Source organism: Capricornis sumatraensis, chromosome 2, assembly GCF_032405125.1.
Source record: "Capricornis sumatraensis isolate serow.1 chromosome 2, serow.2, whole genome shotgun sequence".
Taxonomy (NCBI): domain Eukaryota; kingdom Metazoa; phylum Chordata; class Mammalia; order Artiodactyla; family Bovidae; genus Capricornis; species Capricornis sumatraensis.
The window spans coordinates 195,572,230-195,592,997 of NC_091070.1; the positions used below are offsets into that span (position 1 = coordinate 195,572,230).

At 35.8% G+C, this 20,768-nt stretch overlaps 1 protein-coding gene and 1 pseudogene across 1 annotated transcript in view; one reads left to right on the forward strand and one right to left on the reverse strand.

Annotated features, from left to right (window-relative positions):
- EPS15 (epidermal growth factor receptor pathway substrate 15) overlaps positions 1 to 20,768 on the forward strand; it is a 62,829-nt gene that overhangs the window by 20,618 nt on the left and 21,443 nt on the right. Inside the window, exons 4-9 of the mRNA XM_068965052.1 lie at positions 2,557 to 2,760; positions 4,953 to 5,069; positions 5,308 to 5,398; positions 9,073 to 9,108; positions 10,348 to 10,484; positions 14,915 to 14,984. Of these exons, the coding sequence (XP_068821153.1) occupies positions 2,557 to 2,760; positions 4,953 to 5,069; positions 5,308 to 5,398; positions 9,073 to 9,108; positions 10,348 to 10,484; positions 14,915 to 14,984 (655 nt within the window). The remainder of the gene's footprint in view (positions 1 to 2,556; positions 2,761 to 4,952; positions 5,070 to 5,307; positions 5,399 to 9,072; positions 9,109 to 10,347; positions 10,485 to 14,914; positions 14,985 to 20,768) is intronic.
- LOC138073600 (large ribosomal subunit protein uL6 pseudogene) lies at positions 19,627 to 20,462 on the reverse strand (annotated as a pseudogene).

Below are 20,768 nucleotides of genomic sequence, written 5' to 3' on the forward strand. Positions count from 1 at the left end.
GGAATTAGATCTTTGTGTCTGATCTCCAAATCTTAAGAATAAACATACCAAATTCTTACACTTGACTCAGGTACCGTGTGTCTTTCCCACAGAGGGCAGCATATTCCCATGGGCCTATAAAAAAGAAATTTGGCTGTAAATTAGCCTGGTGCTTTTATTGCTCTGTAAAGCTTAGCTGTAGCTTTTTTTGAAAAAGGAATAACTAAAGAGAAGTTTTGTGACTTGCTGAATTTTTATTTTTATTTCTCATCTTGTATTTTCTAGAAAACAACCTTTGACCTTTACTCTATGTAACTTACTTGCACAATATATACTATTTATCCAAGTATTTCTGGCAGTTGAAATGTTTGTTGTACTTTCCTTGCACAGTTTGCAAAGAGCTTGTGTTAGTTGTGTGGTTATTTTTTTCTATATCCTCTAAGTTTACCTAGAGAGTAAGGAAAAACACAGGCTTAATGGCAGGTGCATGGGAGAATCAGACACAGGAAAGCCAGGTTGTGTTCATGATTCTGTTGATTGTCTCAGGAATAACTATAAGGAACAAACTGTTCTAAATAGAACTCTTTGATAGGCAAGTATTTCACCTGACTGCTTCATCTATGTGGTGAGTAATGTTTTAAATTTTAGACTGCAAGGTAGTAGCATTAAGATTGATTTAATGGTCATGATAAATTTTTTAATGAAATAAAAGAGAATAGAAATAACAGCGTACATTACACATAAGGATGAGTATTACTTCATGAAACTTGTTTCACCCCTCTGTATGTGTGTAAATGTATAGTTATATGTATGATATATGCATCTATATGTATGTTTTATGTATATATACACACGCACAGAGAGACATATGTACATATATATTTACTGGGTCAAAGTGTAAACTCTATTTCTTTCTGTAGATTAAAGTAAAAGTAAGTTTATAAACCACTGTTCTATAGCACTAGGAATATACAAGGCATATGCTTTGTTATAAATGTGTGGTATTTTTGATTGTTAGTTTAAATCTTGTGTGTATATATACACAATATATATATATACACACAAAATGAAATGTGTATACACACACACACACTGATGCCCACTGTTTAAATATATAAGCATAATACTTGTGTTTTTCAGTGAACATTTATTAAGCACTTACAGTATGCATCATTGTGCTAGATGTTAGAGATACAAAGTTAATAACAAAAATTTGGTCTCTATCCTCAAAAGGCTTCAAGTCTTTAACTTTTTAAAAATAGAGTAAATTAGTAGAAAAGGAATAGGAAATTTTAATTGTTATAGTAGTGAGAAACGTAGTGTGCTAGGTACTTTCACACACATTGTCCTTTGTTTACACAGGCCTTTACATTTTACAGAGTTCTTTTAAATATATCTTTTACTTCACATAATGGTCTTCTATGAAGATAGTTCTTACTACCTCTATGGATTAAAAAATGGAAGCTTGGAGAGGGTACTTTGACTAAGATAACCTGATAATTAGAAGGTGATGGAGCTAGATGTACATCTGTCTCCTTATCCAATATAGTGTTCTTTTTCCAGGTTATGATCCTGACTTTTCCTTTGATAAATTACAGATTCCAAATTGAGCAACTTAAAAACTTTATGGGAAATATTAGGGGAATAAGATTAGGGAACAGAGCCTTGATTTACAGAATATCAATAGGTAATTTTTATATTTGCTAGAAAAAATATATATATAACATGCTAATAAATAGAGGACACCAATGTAATTAAAAAATATATATATATTTTATGAAAATGGTACTTTTCAGTAAAGTTCTGTTTATTGTTTTTTTCACTAGAAACAATTTTTGATTCTGTTGTCTCAATTTCTTTGAAATATATATAAATGTGTTTTTATTGTAGATATTGGTATAAATAAGCATTTTTTCCTTCTAGTTCCCCACATTTTTCTTTTTGTATATATTACAATTTATTGTGTTGTCCCAGGTATAGAAAGTCAATGGATATTGAAATTAAAAAAAGCTTTGTCCTTCATTTAACCTGTTTGGTATATTTTAGATTTAGAGACTACTCCTTAAGGTTCTAGCCCATTAATAAATAATGCCAGGGAGTAGGACACTAGCTCATTGCACCTTTGTTTTCACTTCTCTTCTTCCCAATAGGAATATGAATGGCTCCAAAGTCTTATGAACTCTTCCTCTCTTTCCTCTCCCTCTTCTAAAGCATCATCACAAAATCTTGTCTTGCACTACCGCTTTGCCATCTTTTTCCCAATACTCTGACACTTTTTCTAGTTATATTCTAAAGGACTGCTGATTAGCAGATATTAAAAATTCTTGGGTCTTTCAAAAGATGTACAAAAGCAAATCCATATATACTGTGATTTCAGGAGGAGAACTTCCTGGGATGGATTACTGAAATCCTTTTCTCTAAGTCTTGCTGCATTCTTTAATGAAAGCAAATTTATCCTTGATCAAGTCTAAGCATATAGTTATTTTATCACATATCTTTCTAATAATTTTGTCTAGTTTTTGTCTAAAAATGTCTTTCTGCTAAATTCTGTTTTGTATTTCTGCTTTGTGTTGACAGATGCAAATGAAGCTTGTGGAAATGAAAGAGTTGGAAAACCATAATAATCAATTAAATTGGTGCAGTAGTCCACACAGCATTCTTGTAAATGGTGCTACAGATTATTGCAGCCTCAGTACCAGCAGCAGTGAAACAGCCAATCTTAATGAGCACACTGAAGGCCAGAGCAACCTAGAGTCTGAGCCCATACACCAGGAGTCTCCAGTGAGTCTAATAGTTCCTTCAATTCCATAACCAACTTCAGAAGGAAAAAAAATGATTCAGATGAAAGTTTTGTTGACATCATACCTAATATAAATATGGGGCCTTGCCTCATCTGAGACAATTGAGAAAGCAAGGGTGGATTCTAACAGTTTAAACTAGTACAAAATGTGATTTTAACTGATCTATTTGTTATAGATCTACTTGTTATGTTTTCAAAGTTGTGGTTCTGTAGATAGTAACTTCTGAAGGTAGTATTTATTTTTAGGTAATCTCATCCAAAGCTGAAAGTAATTATTTCATAATGTTGAAGACATTTATTTACTGTTTTCTTTTTGAGAATATCGGCTAATGCAAGAGTGCTGCTCTTCCAAATGAGAGCTACAGAGACAAAAGACCTTTAACCCTGTCTTCCAGCTGCATGCAGTCTAGTTGTGTAACACTGTGTTAAAAGGCTGTGATAAAGTAAATAGGCTATTCAGGTAGGACAACTTGGAGGAGGCTCAAAGAGGATGTCATAGGGAAGTTTTACAAGTGACCACTGAAGTGAGAAGAGGTTAAGCAAAGGAGAAGGTGGTACATTTCTGGCAGAGGAAACAGCATTAGCATAAGTATGTAATGGGAGAAAACATGTTGCACGGGATCATGAGAAGTTTTCCGAGGATGTTTTGTGATGGTGAGGGATGAATTGGTAGCAGATGAGGCTGTCTCCTGTAGGTTACCTGCATTACCTCTGGTACTTTTAATCAAGATAGAGATATCTGTGCCCCATGCCAAACTTGTTGAACTAGAGTTTCTGGGTTGGGCCCAGGTACATATGTTTTTAAAAACAAATTCCGTAGGTGATTATGATATGTGCCTAGATAAAAATGACCACTTTTAGGTTAGAAAGGACCAAAGAGTAAGAAATTTGGATTCACCTTGCAGCGTTGGGAAATTCGCCTTACTAGAGTGAGTAGCCATTGAAGAATTTTTAAGCAAGAAGTGACAGGATTGAGTTTACCTTTTAGAAAATCTGGATAAGGCATTCCCTGGCAGTCCGGTGGTTAGGACTTGGTCAGTGCTTTCATTGCTGTAGCCTGGGTTCAATTACTGGTCAGAGAACTAAGATCCCACAAGCTGTAGGGTGCCACCAAAAATTCTTTTAAAGTGGATTATAGATTGGAGAATAGGACTGGACATACTGAGATATGGTGAGAGACTATTGGGGTAGTCTGTGTGAGAATTGTTTTAACCTGGATCTGACCAGTAGCTGAGAGGAATACAAATTTGATAGATACTAAGGATTTAAAATTAACAGATTTAGTGTTAGTTGTACAGTGCAGTCTTGAACTGCACAATATTCTTTTAAGCACAAAATGCAAATTACTAGGTTATCCTTCAAAGACATAGAATGGTATGAAATAGAAATTGGCTTTGCCACTTCTTAAGCCTTATTATCTACTGATCTAAATGCAGAAAGGAATGATGTCATTGAAGGACTTCTAACCAGAAGATCATGATTAGATTCCTATTTTAGATCTATTATTTGGGCTGCCCTGAGAAGGATAGATGTGGAGGACAAATATTGGAGGTAGGAAGGCAGTTGGAATATTATTACTACAGTACTTTGGCCACCTCATGTGAAGAGCTGACTCATTGGAAAAGACTTTGATGTTGGGAGGGATTGAGGGCAGGAGGAGAAGGGGACGACAGAGGATGAGATGGCTGGATGGCATCACTGACTCGATGAACGTGAATCTGAGTGAACTCCGGGAGTTGGTGATGGACAGGGAGGCCTGGTGTGCTGTGATTCATGGGGTCACAAAGAGTCAGATATGACTGAGCGACTGAACTGAACTGAATATGTACCAAAAATGATGATGCTATAAATGAATGATAGTGACAGTCAGGATGGAGAAGAATGGAAGAATTTGAGAAATAGATGAGAAGTAGACTCCATAAGACTTGGAATCTAGCTAGGGGATAACCAGAGGGAAGTAGTTAAGAAAGAACTGCAGTTTTCTGGCCTTGAGTGGTTTTGAGGCTTGGTGATATCATTTTCCTAAGAAATATTATAGAAGTCATCCAATGAATGTATTCTGCTTATCTTTTAAAAATTTCTAGTAATTTTTGACTCTTCTTTGTCAGTTTCTTCTTCTAAGTAGAAAATATATTGTGAAGAATTAATATTTTGAAGGATTAATATTTTGTAGGCAAGAAGTAGTCCTGAAATACTGCCTTCTTGTGTGACTGATGAAAATGAAGAGATGACTGTAGCTGTTAATGAAAAAGTTTGTCCTGAATTTAATAGTGACAGACGTTCAAAAGAGGTAAAAATAATTCTATATTAATATGTAAATGTTCTTATCATTCTCTTCTCAATATGGGTTATATACTATTTAATGCTAAGGAAAGAGAAAAATGTGTTAAATGGACTTTATGACCACAAAAATATTTGTTGTATCACCATCAGTTGATTTTTCAAACATGCTATTTTATTTTAAGATGTTACCTTTTAAAACTTTTGGTTTCTAAAACCTTTTTTTTTTAATTTAAAATTATTTTTAGGAAGATCCATTTAATGTAGAAACAAGTCCACTGACAAATCCAGTTGCAGATTCAAACTTGGATTTTTTCCAGTCTGATCCTTTTGTTGGCAGTAAGTATTCTTATATTTACATTACAGATTTACCAAAAAGGACCATATAGGAATTTGGGCTTCAGTTTTGATAGCCTACCTGTTATAGCAAAAGTAGAAAAGAGAATGATGTTTTTATATGGTCAGACTTTAGTATTTGTCCTCCCCAGGCAACTAAATCCTGGAACTAAGCATTTGATTATGTCTTAGGAACCCCTGATTAAGAGTATGTTTCTTCTTCAGAATAGAGACCCAAAGAAAGAGAAGAGATTGGGCAGTCTTAAGTCAACCAGCAATTATTTACCAAAAGTGCCAACACCATGCTTTTATAATGACCGAAACAATAGTAGTTAGTAGCTCCAATCCCTGCCTGTAGTAGTTTGTAGCTGCCTAAAGTCTTATTGAAGAATCACAAGTTCAATAAATTAAAATACCTGATACCACTTGTGTTAAACTTCTTTTTATTTATTTCCAAACTAACCTTGTGAAACTGATAGGTCTGTTTTTTACCAGTTTTAAAGATGGGAAACTAAGAAACATAAATGGAATAATTTGCTCAGAGGCATGGCCAGAATGAGCCTAGAAATTAGAACTCTACTAAGAAAACTTCTTTATTAATACACACACACACACACATATATATATAGTGTTAAAAGATATATAAATTGAGCATTTAAAGTATACAATTAAATGGTTTGAGTACATTTTCATAGTTGTATAATTCTCACTAAAATCTAGTTTTGGAACAAGTTTTATTACCCCATAGAGCAACTGCATACCCATTATAAGTCATTGCCTGTTCCCCTAAACCTCAATTCGCCCAACCACTGATCTATTTTCTGTCTCTATAGATGTGCATACTTATGGGATTATACAATATATGCTTTTTTATGTCTGGAATCATTTATTTGCCTAATATTTTGAAGGATTACTCATATTTTAGTATGTTTCAACATTTCTTTCTGTTTTATTGATGAATACTATGTTATGGATGTACCACATTTTACTTATTCATTGGTTGATGGACTGTTGGGTAGTTTCCACTTTTTTGGCTGTCTTGAATAATGCTGTTGTGAATACTCATGTACAAGTTTTTGTGTGAATATATGTTTACTTTTCTCTGGGGTGTATATCAGATCATAGTACTCTGTTGAATCATTTGAAGAGCTGCCAAACTGTTTTCCAAAGTGTCTGTACCATTTTATATATATATATATTCCCACCAGTAGTGTATGTGGCTTGCACTTTTCTCCATATCTTTGCCAACACTTGTGCCTCTCTATCCTTTTGATTATAGCCATCGTAGTGAATGTGAAGTGGTATCTTATTTCGATTTGAATTGTATTTCCTTAATGACTAATATTGTTGAACATCTTTCTCTGTGGTTATTCAATTCAGTTCAGTCGCTCAATTGTATCCGACTTTTTGCAACCCCGTGAACTGTGCGTGCCAGGCCTCCCTGTCCATCACCAACTCCCGGAGTCCACCCAAACCCATGTCCATCGAGTCGATGATGCCATACAACCATCTCATCCTCTGTCGCCCCCTTCTCCTCCTGCCCTCAATCTTTCCCAGCATCAGGATCTTTTCAAATGAGTCAGCTCTTCACATCAGGTGGCCAAAGTATTGGAGTTTCAGCTTCAACATCAGTCCTTCCAATGAACACCCAGGCCTGATCTCCTTTGGGATGGACTGGTTGGATCTCCTTGCAGTCCAAGGGACTCTCAAGAGTCTTCTCCAACACCACAGTTCAAAAGCATCAATTCTTCAGCGCTCAGCTTTCTTTATAGTCCAACTCTCACATCCATACGTAACCACTGGAAAAACCATAGCCTTGTTGGCAAAGTGATGTGTCTGCTTTTTAACATGCTATCTAGGTTGGTCATAACTTTGCTTCCAAGGAGTAAGCGTCTTTTAATTTCATGGCTGCAATCACTATCTGCAGTGATTTTGGAGCCCAGAAAAATAAAGTCAGCCACTGGTTCCAGTTTCCCCATCTATTTCCCATGAAGTGATAGGACCAGATGCCATGATCTTAGTTTTCTGAATGTTGAACTTGAAGTCAACTTTTTCACTCTCCTCTTTCACTTTCATCAAGAGGCTCTTTAGTTCTTCTTCACTGTCTGCCATAAGGGTGGTGTCATCTGCATATCTGAGGGTATTGATATTTCTCCTGGCAATCTTGATTCCAGTTTGTGCTTCTTCCAGCCTAGCGTTTCTCATGATGTACTCTGCATATAAGTTAAATAAGCAGGATGACAGTATACAGCCTTGACATACTCCTTTTCCTATTTGGAACCAGTCTGTTGTTCCATGTCCAGTTCTAACTGTTGCTTCCTGACCTGCATATAGGTTTCTCAAGAGGCAGGTCAAGTGGTCTAGTATTCCCATCTCTTTCAGAATTTTCCAGTTTATTGTGATCCACACAGTCAAAGGCTTTGGCATAGTCAATAAAGCAGAAATAGATGTTTTTCTGGAACTTTCTTGCTTTTTAAATAATCCATTGAATGTTGGCAATTTGATCTCTGGTTCCTCTGCTTTTCTAAAACCAGCTTGAACATCTGGAAGTTCACGGTTCACGTATTGCTAAAGCCTGGCTTGGAGAATGTTAAGCATTACTTTACTAGTGTGTGAGATGAGTGCAATTGTGTGGTAGTTTGAGTATTCTTTGGCATTGCCTTTCTTTGGGATTGGAATGAAAACAGACCTTTTCCAGTCCTGTGGCCACTTCTGAGTTTTCCAAATTTGCTGGCATATTGAGTGTAGCACTTTCACAGCATCATCTTTCAGGATTTGAAATAGCTCAACTGGAATTCCATCACCTCCACTAGCTTTGTTTGTAGTGATGCTTCCTAAGGCCCACTTGACTTCACATTCCAGGATCCTCATATCTTCTTTGGAGAAATATTTATTCTAATCATTTGCCCTTTTTAAAATTGGTTGTTTGTCTTTTAATTATTGATTTGTAGGCATTCTTTACATATTCTGAATATAAGTCCCTCGTCAAACATATGATTTACAACTATATTCCTGTGTTCAATGTTGTCTTAATTTTGATGGAGTCTAATTTATTTATTTATGTTTTCTCTTGTGCTTTTGATCTCATGGTGTGAGATAGGGGTCCAACTTAATTCTCTTGCAAGTGGATATCCAGTTGTCCTAGCACCGTTTGTTGAAAAGACTATTCTTTCCCCCATTGAATTGTCTTAGCACTCTTGTCAAAAATCAAATGATGATAAATGTGTAAGGATTTATTTCTAGACCCTTCAATTCTTTAAGCACTTTTTTTTTCTTAACTTCAGTGAAGCCTGGTATTTTTGTTTCTCAAGTGTTGATGGTAATACTCATCCAGCACTCCTGTGAAAAGTAGACATTTTGTTAGTAAAATTCTTGTCCTCAAGCCTGTGTTTTCCCCTCCATGTAATCTGACCTTGTGGTCAGGAGGTAAGTATAGTTGGCTCTGATTCAAATTTGCCTCTTTTATGAGGTGTATTGATGTTCTTCCCTTATTAAAATGGTGATACTTATTAGTATTTTAAATATTTCCTAAAGGTGGCCAGCATTCATTGTCTTACCTACTTTGAGGTAGGGTTAATAAAACAAACTTTGCTTCTGTTTTGAAGTTATCCTTTAAGTAATGGTGCCACAATAGTAAATACTGTGATTTTGATTTCTACATATTTCTTTTATCACAGGTGATCCTTTCAAGGATGATCCTTTTGGGAAAATTGGTTAGTGTTTTATTGAAGTCCTTCTTAGCTTTAATTCTTCTTAATTATAAGCTTATGTTATATTTATGAATGAGAGATCACAGTTAGGTAGTTTTAGGAATGGACTTCCTTTTTATTCAGTTTTAAAATTGACCTAAGGCTTCACTAAGATGTTGTATGTACCTGGCATTTTCAGAGAAAAAGTGACAGATACTTGTGAATTTGCTTAGTAAACTGTTAGCTATACTTCATAAAAAATAACATTAGTGCTTATACTTTGATGCTTTTAATACATCAAATGATTCTTTGATGCTTTTAATACACTGTTTTTTTCTTATTAGCCAAGAAAATGATCTACATTACTATAGGGTTTAGGACATTTTCCCCCCCTACAATTACAGTCTGTTACAGATCTTAAATAATTACTGTGTCAGGCTTTTTAATATTCTTTCTGGGATTTTCTCAAATCTGGTATACTGTTTAGTTATGTTTCCAAAACCTGTTCCAAACTGTTGGCTGTTATCATTGAGCCCAGAGAGAGAAATGGATTTAGAAATTTTTGTTGTTTCTTTGCTTCCCTGGTGGCTCAGATGATAAAGAATCTGCCTGCAATGCAGCAGACCCAGGTTCAATCCCTAGGTCAGGAAGCTTTGTAGAGAAGGGAATGGCAACCCACTCCAGTATTCTTGCCTGGAGAATCCCACGGACAGAGGAGCCTGGTGGGCTGAAGTCCATGGGGTCGAAGAGAGTCAGATATGACTGAACGACTAACGCTTTCACTTAACGTTCCTATGTGTTCTTTTTTTCTTTCTTCTTAGTTATAATAGCATAGAATAAGGGTCTTAAAAATGGGATCACTTGATATTATGTTCTTACTTAAAAAATCAGTTTATTAGGTGAAAAACTCTTTTATCAAAACCACGAAGAAAACTGTTATCCTTTCCCCACCCCCAAAATTAGAATCACCAGGTTAGAGAAAATTATTTAAACGTAGCGTATATGCAACATTGTGTAATAAGTGTTGGAGTTATTGACTTGCTTTGAATGAATAATGAACAAGTAGTAAAGAATGTTAATTAAAACTGCTTAACTAGATATAACTGTCTATACATTTTTATGACCCACATAAGTAGTCATAAAGTACCTGAGTTAGACTCTACAGGAGTTCAAAATGCCTTTTAATTAAGGCAGTTGTCATCGGTGAAAGGAAATTTAGAGTAATAATTTTTTAACCTCTCATATTTGTGTTGTTTTTTTTAGATCCATTCGGTGGTGATCCTTTCAAAGGGTCAGATCCATTTGCATCTGACTGCTTCTTCAAGCAGTCTTCTACTGATCCTTTTGCCACTTCAAGTACTGACCCTTTCAGTGCAGCCAGCGATAGCAGTAATACATCGGTAAGTAGGAGGGTTAAAAATATGTTAAATGGACCGCAGATGTTCTAAGTGAGTTTCTTTTTTTCTTTTTTAAGAGCAGACAGTTTATTGTCTGGTGCGATAACAAAATCATTAATCATTGCTAGACAGTAAATTTTTTGAGGGTAGGAAGTATATCTTACAAAAAATTTAGTACACATGCCCTGCCTGTACTTTGGTTCAGTGATCAGTAAATATACGTTAACTTCTGTTTAATGGTCAGAGAAGAGGTAGGGAAAAAGACAAATGTAGGAAAAAAAGCAATTTACCAGTAGTAAAATCATACACTATTTGAGTCTTCTTTCAAATCCGAAAGATAGAAATAATTCAGTAGGCACTCACTCTAGACAAGAAAATTGTTTGCCAAACTGCCATAACTCCTGGGAATGAGACTCATACCTTTACCTTTCTTGTAAATCCTGTTCCTTCCATGTGGCAATATAAGGCATTTAGATAACAAGCAAAGGACTTACTGGCCTACTTTATTTTGTCTTTAAGAAAATGAGTATACAGTTGATCTTTTCTGTTCTGTCTACAAATGGATGAGTTAAGTGAGTTTCTTGAAATACACAGTGATGAAAGAATTCTCTTGCAGATTACTTCTGATGGGTGATATAAAAATTTCAATCTCATTGAACCTATCTAGTTTTTGGTTCAGACTGGCCTTTCGGACTGTGAGCACCCACTGAAATTGACAGAATACTCATGTCATCCAAATACTAAGTCCACCCTTCAAAGGACAAAATATGATCCCATTGGGGATTTTAAAAATAATTGATTAAAAATCCATAAGCTAGTCTCCAGTAAAGCTTTTTGAAAATATTTGGTATGCGTTATTGAAATAATGAAATCAATTTAAAGGGAACAGTGTTGATCTTAAAAAAAAATCATTTCTGTTATTTTGTGGACACATCTAGAGTGTTATTCTTGTAAAGATGTATTAATTCCCACTAAATGTCAGGCTCTCTTGATAATATACATAGTACAACAATTACTATTTAAAAACCACCCACTATGATCCACGTACTGTTGTGGGCTTTATATTCATAGTTTCTAATCTTCACGTCAGTCTTACAAAGTAGATGGTGGTGTCCCTATTTTAACAATAAGAACAGTGGAACTCAGAAAAATTAACTAAGGTCAGACAACCAAGTCTGGAGGCTTTGTAAACAAAGGCTTTGAAAACAAAATCTTTATATTAGGATATTTAAACACATGCAGAATAGAGTAACATAATGAAGTATTTTAACCTCTGTGTATCTATAGCCCAATTTCAATAATTATCAATGGTTTTGGAAAGGTTTTTAATTTTTTTTCTTGTTTGTTTGGTTTTTTTAAGTTTTTATTTGAAGGCTTATTTTTTGAGACAGGATATTTCACACCTGTAAGTAAACCAGATCTAGAAAGGAGCAGTTGCTTGATAGACATGTGAAGCAGAAATTTTGTCTATTAATACTCTTAGATTAAGAGAACTTCCTTAAAAGCGTAATTGATTATTTTAAAGGTAATAAACTTTGGTATTCCTGAATTGCTTCCTTACTGTATTCAGTAAAGAACTACTTGGCCAGCAACTGGTGTTTTCCACTGTTGTAAAACTAAGCAAATGCCTCTGTGACTGAATATTTGTGGTTTCCACAGGCTACTGGATACTCTGTTTTCCTACAACACTCAGTTTGTAGTGTGGACCCATTTGCCAAATTCATCTCAAATTGCCTGCAACCTGAATTCTTTCCCTCTCACCTTATTTTAGCCTCTTGTTATCTACTCTTATTGTTTAAAAAGCAAGAGGCCAAAGCAACTCTTCTAATTTCTTTTCCTCTCCTCTGGTGAAATTTTTCTATTATTCATTCTACTTTTCCCCCTTTCTGCCCAGTTTTTGAAAGCAGCAGTGCCCTAGCTGACAGCTCTTAATTTCTCCATTCAAAACTGTAAACTAAACACCAAATTGGCAATATAATAATAGTTAGATTTATCTAATTTCTTATATGTGCCAGGCATGGTGCTAAGTTCTTTTCATGTGTTACCTCATTTAAGCATCACAATAATCCTATGAGGCTCATGTATCATCCTCATTTTAAAGATAAGTAAATGAGAGGTTATTATGTGTAAGTAACTAAGTAAGTGACAGAACTAAATTCAGACTCTATCTCACCAAAATCTAAGGTCCCACCACTGTAGTCTAAGATTCAGACTCATTTTTTCCTAACTACAAGCCCTTGCTTTTGATCATCTTTCTTCTTTTCAAAGAGACTCTGTTAATGCCTTAAGATACGAATCTCTCCTTACAAGTCTTTTTTGTTCCTTCAAGGATGGTCTCTTTCCTCAGAGGGACATAATTTTTAAAAACAAGCCAAAACAACAAGTGCCATTTTCTACTATCCTAGCTAGCTAGCATATGGTAGCTACATGCTAAGTCATACTGTGAAAGGAGGGAATGGATGGCTGATGTAGAAAAGAGAATTTCAGTGATAGATTAGGTTAGGTGACCTTATAGGAGGATTTGGAACATTAATTATAAAATCACACCATCTGAATTTTAGTCATGCAAATTACTTTCGTATATTAAATTGCCTAATTACCAAACTGAACATAATATAAAGAGAGTTTTGTGGGTGCTTACTCCTTCATGGGCTGCACAGTCCATCCTGTTCCTCTTGCTGTCTCAGTGCCCTTTTAGGGTACGTGCACAGCGTGTGGGCTTCCCATGTGGCACTAGTGGTAAAGAACCTGCCTGCCAATGCAGGAGACATAGAGACCCAGGTTCAATCCCTGGGTCGGGAAAATCCCCTGGAGGAGGGCGTGGCAACCCACTCCAGTATCCCTGCCTGCAGAATCCCATAGACAGAGAACCCTGGCAGGTTACAGTCCATGGGGTCACAGAGTCAGACATGACTGAAGCAACTTAGCACTCATACACAGTGTATGATAAAGAATAGAATTAAATCTGACACACATATAGGCCTACTTTTTCTATTTCTCTCTCTGTGATGGTAAATAAAATCTACAAGCTGTTTAAAACCAGGTCTGTTAGTTTTTCCTTCTCTCAACAGTTGAGAGAAGAAGCATTAATAGTTGGTGACTTGTGTTATCATGTCAGTGACTTTGTCTCACATTGGTATTTTAACTCCCGTATTAGGAACCATGGAGAGTTACTTTGCTATACAGACCAGCTTGATTTTTTTTTCCCCCCTTGATTGCTGTTTATTCATTTAGCAGATAATCAGAGTACAAGCTAGTGTGTTCATTTTATAAAAATGTAAGTTAACCATCAGTTAAAATTTTCAGTTCTAAAAACATCACTAGTTATTCTTTCTGCAAGTAGTTTTAATGGATCCCGTTTTATAAAAAGAGAATATATTGTAAGTCTCAGTGAGCATTGTTTCTCTCTTGTCAAATACATCTGTATTACTTGAGCTCTGTAATATCCTTTGACGTTCGGTTGTAATAACCTAAGTTCTTGATGATTAGAAGTAGATTGTGTAATACAGATGACATTGATAGTCATGAGTCAGAGTAGGAGATAAATATTCCAAAACTCTTTTTGTCCCCCTTTTATTTAATTGTATGCCAAGACGACTTTTAGCCGGCCTCTTAAAAAGTACCTGATGCCAGAAAGTTCAGTTACCTTCCTAGATACACATTTTGTTTGACTCTGATTTAAAACCAAGCTGAAGTAGGAAGATAGTTCAGTAATCAGAATCTCTGGCTTCTATAAAACATTACAAAGTCCTCACTCTTTGTAGCCATTCATGCTTACCATTTGATCCAGATTTTTTACATGGCATATTATTGAAAGTGGCTAAATTTTTTTTTTAATAGAAAGCATCCTCTCTCTCTCTCTCTCTCTCTCTCTCTCTCTCTCACACACACACAAACACACACACACATACAAACACACACGCATAAACGTTAGAGGAAGTTGGGTGAAGGGAATATAAGAGGTCTTTATAGCTATTCTAGAAATCTACCGTTATTTCAAAATGAAAGTTAAAGAATAGTGTGCATCTAAACAAGTAGCAAAATTATGAAGGAAAGAAATGGATACCAATGCCAGGGTAATAATGATCTTTACAGAGGGGAGGGATGGGATTGTGATTAGAACAGGCACATGAAGACTTTTGAGATGTTGGCAGTTTCATAGATGTTCACTTGATACCTTTTATTAAATGGTTCATAATGTTCCATACATTTTTCTGAATGTATGTTATGTTTTACAGTAAAAGATTAGAAAATGATATGAATCATTTCAATTTAATAAGATTGTAAATCAGTAGGGGTAAATATTTGTTCCTAATGCCTTGTGTTTCTTAATTAGTTGAGAGTTTGTGAAGAATATTTTCTTTGGTGTGGCAATAAACTTTCAGCTATGAAAAGTTTCCTCTCTCAATCATGACTTTGTGTAATTTGTTTAGGTAGAAACATTAAAGCACAATGATCCTTTTGCTCCTGGTGGAACAGTTGTTGTTGCAGCAAGCGATTCAGGTAAGGAAATAATTTTCTTTGAACAGTAAACATCACCCTTTCTTTCAACTTCTTTTTTTTTGGTCTTCATCAAATATATTCTTGTACTTACTTGCTTATGGCTTTAAGATTATTGCATAGTTATTAGATTGGTACAAAAGTAATTGTGCTTTCAGACCCTGAATTTTAAATCATTTTAACTAGGGTCAAAGCTATGGTTTTTCCAGGAGTCATGTTTGGATGTGAGTTGGACCTTAAAGAAGGCTGAGTGCTGAAGAATTAATGCTTTTGAACTGTGGTGTTAGAGAAGACTCTTGCGAGCCCTTTGGAATGCAAGGAGATCAAAACAGTCAATCCTAAAGGAAATCAACCCTGAATATTCATTGGAAGGACTAAAGCTGAAGCTGAAGCTCCAATACTTTGGCCACCTGATGCGAAGAGCTGACCCATGGGAAAAGACCCTGATGCTGGGGAAGATTGAAGGCAGGAGGAGAAGGGGCAGCAGAGGACAAGGTGGTTGGATGGCATCACTGACTCAACAGACATGAGTTTGAGCAAGCGCTGGGAGATGGTGAAGGACAGGGAAGCCTGCTGTGCTGCAGTCCATGAGGTCTCAAAGAGTCAGACACAAATGAACAACTGAACAACAACAGTAATGGGGTCAAACACATCTGTATTAATCAAAATAGAAGCTATTAAAATCAACACATTTTTGCCAATGAGAAATAAATTTTATTCCTGAAGCATAAAAATTCGTGCTTCAGGATTTGACAGACTCTTGGAAAACATTTTCTGCACCCTGCTGGTTGTGGAAGCATTTTCCCTGTAAAAAGTTGTTGAAGATACTTGAAGAAGTGTTAGTCAGTTGGTGAGAGGTCAGGTGAATATAGCAGATGAGCCAAAACTTCACTGCCCAATTTGTTCAATTTTTGAAGCATTGGTTGTTTGACCTGTGGTTGGGTGTTGTCTCAGAAAAGAATTGGGTCCTTTTATTGACCATTGCCAGCTCTAAGTGTTGCAGTTTTCCATTCATCTCATCGATTTACTGGGCATACTTCTCAGATGTAATGGTTCCACTGTGATTCAGAAAGCTGTAGTGGACCAGACCTCCAGCAGACCACCAGACAGTGACCATGACCCTTTTTTGGTGCAAGTTTGGCTTTGGGAAGTGCTTTGGAGCTGCTTCTCTGTCCAACCACTGACCTGTTTGTTGCTGGTTGTATAAAAATCCGCTTTTCATCGCACCTCACAATCAAGTTGAGAAATGATTCATTGTTGCATAGAATAAGAGAAGACAACACTTAAAGGTGATGATTTTTTTTTTGATTTGTGGTCAGTTCTTGAGGCACTCGCTTCTTGAGCTTTTTCACCTTTCCAGTTTGCTTCAAATCCCAAATGACTGTAGACTGGTCAACGTTGAGTTCTTGGGCAGCGTCTTGTGTAGTTGTAAGATGATCAGCTTCAATGATTGCTCTCAATTGGTTGTTGTCAACTTCTCATAGCTGGCCACTTTTCTTGTCACCTTCAAGGCTCTTGTCTCCTTTGCAAAACTTCTTGAACTACCAGTGTACTGTACGTTCATTAGCAGTTTCTGGGCCAAATGCATTGTTGATTTTGCGAGTCATCTCTGCTGCTTTGACCCATTTTTGAACTTAAATATGAAGATCGCTCTAATTTGCTTTTTGCCTAACATCATTTTCATAGTCTGCAATGCATCTAAAATAAACAGCAAGTAAAATTTATTAGCAAAAAGCATAAAATAGGAAAGGTACATCAAAACGATATATAACATAATCATTTATATCAGAATGTATTCCAATATCAAATGGCAAATTTCAACAATATTAAACCACAATTACTTTTGCACCAACCTAAATATATCCTATTATTTCTACCAATAAAAACAATGGTGTTTGCATATTACTTTCCACTTTTCTTATCATTTATTATCTCATTTACTGTTCATGTTAAAGAGCTTAATATGTACTCTAGCAAATGTCAGTAAAACCAATAAAAATGTTTTTTTGCTTTCTAAAAGACAGTGTTCCTTGGCAGTTTCAAAGTCAGCATTGTTTCTCATGGATCGTGACCTAAATTTAAAAATTAGTGGCTTCCCATATTAGCAAAACTCCCTTGGGATTTCCCATGTTTCTCCAACAGAAATATTATAGGGGAAAAAAAAAAAAGAGAAGGGGAAAGGAACTTAAAAGTAAAAACAAATTTAAGGAGCATATCATGTAAATAATATTTGTAGATCTTGCTTGTACTTGATTTGAATAAATCAACTAAAAAAAGATTTATGAGATGAAAGAAATTTGGACAGATTGACATTAAGAAATTTTTAAATTTTTTAAGATGATATGAAAATGCTATTTTAGTTTTGTCTTTTAAAAAACAGTCTTCAGAGTTCCCTGTCAGTGCAGTGATTAAGACTGTGCACTTCCACTACAAGGGGCACAGGTTCAATCCCTGGTCAGGGAACTAAGATTGCACATGCTGCATAGCATGGCCAAAACCAGAGAAACTAAACAAGTCTTTATCTTAGGATACATTATGTCAGATTTAGAGATGAAGTGATTAAATTGGGGTTTGTGTCAAAATAATCTTGTGGAGTGAATAAACAACTGTGTTTAGGAAATAAAGTTGCTAAGTACTAAAGCTAAGCAATAAATACATGAGGGTTCATTATACTAGCTTTTTATTTTTGTCTGTTTTTAATTTTTCATTATAAAAGAGTCTTTGCCTTTTAACACACCCCAAGTATGTCATACCTTTATTTATTTAGGCTGCACCTTGCAGCATGTGGAACTTCCCAGATCAAAGATTGCACTGGTACCCTCTGTAGTGGAAGTGCAGAGTCTTAACCACTGAACCACCAAATAAATCCAATATTTCCATTTTAAAGGTCAGGAAACTGAAGATAGGAACATTAAGTAACTTGGTCAAGATTTACTGTTTTATTAGATTTGAACAGTAAAGCCAAGATTCAAACCTATGTCTGATAGTCTAAAAGCTTTTTCAACTAAGTAACTGTTTCTTTCTCTCTATTCAGTAGTTGTCCAGGAGAGCAGGGAATTAGAAGTAGACTCAAACATGTAAATACTTCAATATCATGCTAAAAATAGGATGCCTTGTTTTTCTAGTTGAAAATAGAGTGAGTTATTGAGTGTAGGAATTTGCTGATTATGACAAATTGAGGATTATGAGTGTAGAGAAAGATTAGTATAGAAATGCCTTCACAATTTGAATTTCTTGTGCAAATATCAAGATGATACTTAACAGTGTGCATTATTTGTTTTCAGCTTGAAGATTAATATCAAGCAGATATGTAGAAAAAAGATCTAATGTAGTGCTGGGTTTGGATTTAACCCAAAATTTAGAACTACAGCAAATAAGATTTCTAAAAGGCTTATTGTAATAAAAGTGGTCAGATTGTATCTTTTTAAAATACATTTGCTCTTTTAGAGTCTCAGTTTTGAACTGATGAATTAATGTATTGATAGGGATATTATAAGAAAGGATAACCTAAGAGAATAAAATGAAAGGTTAATACATTTTAATTAACTCTTGATTGACCACACTGAGGAATGGTAAGTGCCATGAGAATTCATTAACACTGCAAGCATTTAAAGAAAAGGGAGATGGCCTCCCTTTAGGGCAACTCATGAATGATTTCAGAGCAGAAGGTGGCCTTTGTGGTATGCCTTGAAAGAATGGCCTACAGAAGTAGACATGGGAAGAGTAGTTAAAGCAAAGAGAGTAACATGAGCGAGGAATGGAGGAAGGACATATAGTGCATGTTCAAAGAAAAACAGACATTTGATAAAGCTTACTTACAGATAGAGGAATAATCAGGTTAAATAAGGCTAAAGTGGTAAATTGTGGTCTCGCTGTAGGTTTCTGTTGCCTCTGTTGGTCTTCTCTTTGATTTCCAGTTCCTGGCTCATTTCCTGTAAAGTGGTAGAGTAAATGACTATAGTAGACTGGAAGTGGGCTAAGGTTTGTTATTATCATCATAGTAATAGATACCATTTACTGAGCACTTGCTTAGTTCCAGCACTACATGTGCTATTTTCTCATATTTGATCTTGTTTAATTCTCAGAGCAACTACCTGAGAAAATTGCTGTTATGTTTATTGTACAGACAGGAAAACCAAGAAATGAAGAGATGAAGCCATTTCACAAGGTTAAGGAAGTAGTAATAGATGGACTCACATTCAGATGATGTCTCTAGTTTTCCGCCAACCTCTTTGGTCCTTCCTTCTCTCTCTTTTCTAATTCTTTCTCTTCTCCCCAACTTCTTTATGTTGTGTTGCTCTAGGTCTTAGACTCTAAACTTATCTTCTCTGTCTGTATTCCTTGGGGTTCTCATCTGGTTTTATGGTTTTACATACTCTCTCCGTGTTGATTTCTAACTCTAGCTACACTTTTTCCTGTGAACTCCAGACACCTGTATCCAGTTATCTATTGACATCTAACACAATGTGTCTAACACCAAACACCTAATCTTCCTCCCTAAACCTGCTTCTCTTGAATCTTTCCCCATCTTTTTTTTTTTTTCCCCTCAAATCAAAAGACTTTTTATTGCCTCTTTAAAATATCATAGTTGAGTCCATAGAACCATCTGGCATCTTGCTGTTTCTGCAGCCGGACCACTCAGATCTTATTCATCAGCCTGCTAAACTGTTCCTTTTTCAGAAACATAGATACCATCCAAAGTTTTTCTGATATCCTTGTCCTCAACTGTGGAGGCTTGCTGAATCAAAGCAGCCAAATTTGACACAAGTTCATTATTGTTTGCTTCAAGAATTGTCTCATCTTTCTGGGTTTGACATACTGAACAAGTAGCCCCTGGCCTCATCTGAACCCTGTGGGTGTATTTTTCACCCAGAAAATTTCAAATTTCAGCAAGAGAACCAGTTTTCTCAATAACAACGCTGATGGGGAAGTGGACATACACAGACCACATCTTGTAACAGAAGCCCAGTATAACACCCTTGATCATGCTCTGACTACAGATCCTGTGAACAGTTGCCAGTTCCTTTCTGTTTCCCCATATGTCAGCCCAGAGCCTCTTCTTTTTCTTTCCAAGGAGACTGAGTTCTACATTGATGTGATTGAAGGGTACCTCTTGGGCCCTTCACAGTAACTGTCTGTCCTTTCAGAGTAATGTCAAAAATTTTTCTGGAATGTTGGCAGTCTGCTGAGAATGGTCTTCATTCTCACAGTAAATGCAGCAAAGAGCTTTCCCCATCCTAATCCATGGTAATTTCATCTTTAACATTGTTAAGACCTAAAATCTTAGAATCATCCTTGGTTCTTTTTTTTTCTCTTACTGTCTCTCATGTATCAAGAAATGCTACTGATTCTACCTTCAAATTATATACAGTAAAAGCCTTACAATGGCCTAAAGCTCTCTAATAATATCTCATTGTTATTACCTTTACTCACTCTGCTCCAATCACACTGACCTTACTTTTGCTCAAGAAACAGGCTCATGTTCCTTGGGCCCTTTACTCTTAGCTGTTCCCCATTCCTAGGATGATTTTTCTCCATATATCCACAGGATGATCTCTGTTACCTCTAACAAATCTTGGCCAAAATGTCACCTTATCATCTAGCCCAGCACTCCTACCATAATGTTCTTTACTCCTTCTTACTGTATTTTGGCTTATTACCTTTAGTGTACTAAGTAAATTTCTGTGTTTTTCTCTTATTTATCTCCTTTTCCTCCTACTAAATTTTGGCATCCACAGGAACTTGAATCTTTTTATTCACTGATATCTCCCAAGAACCTTAAACCAT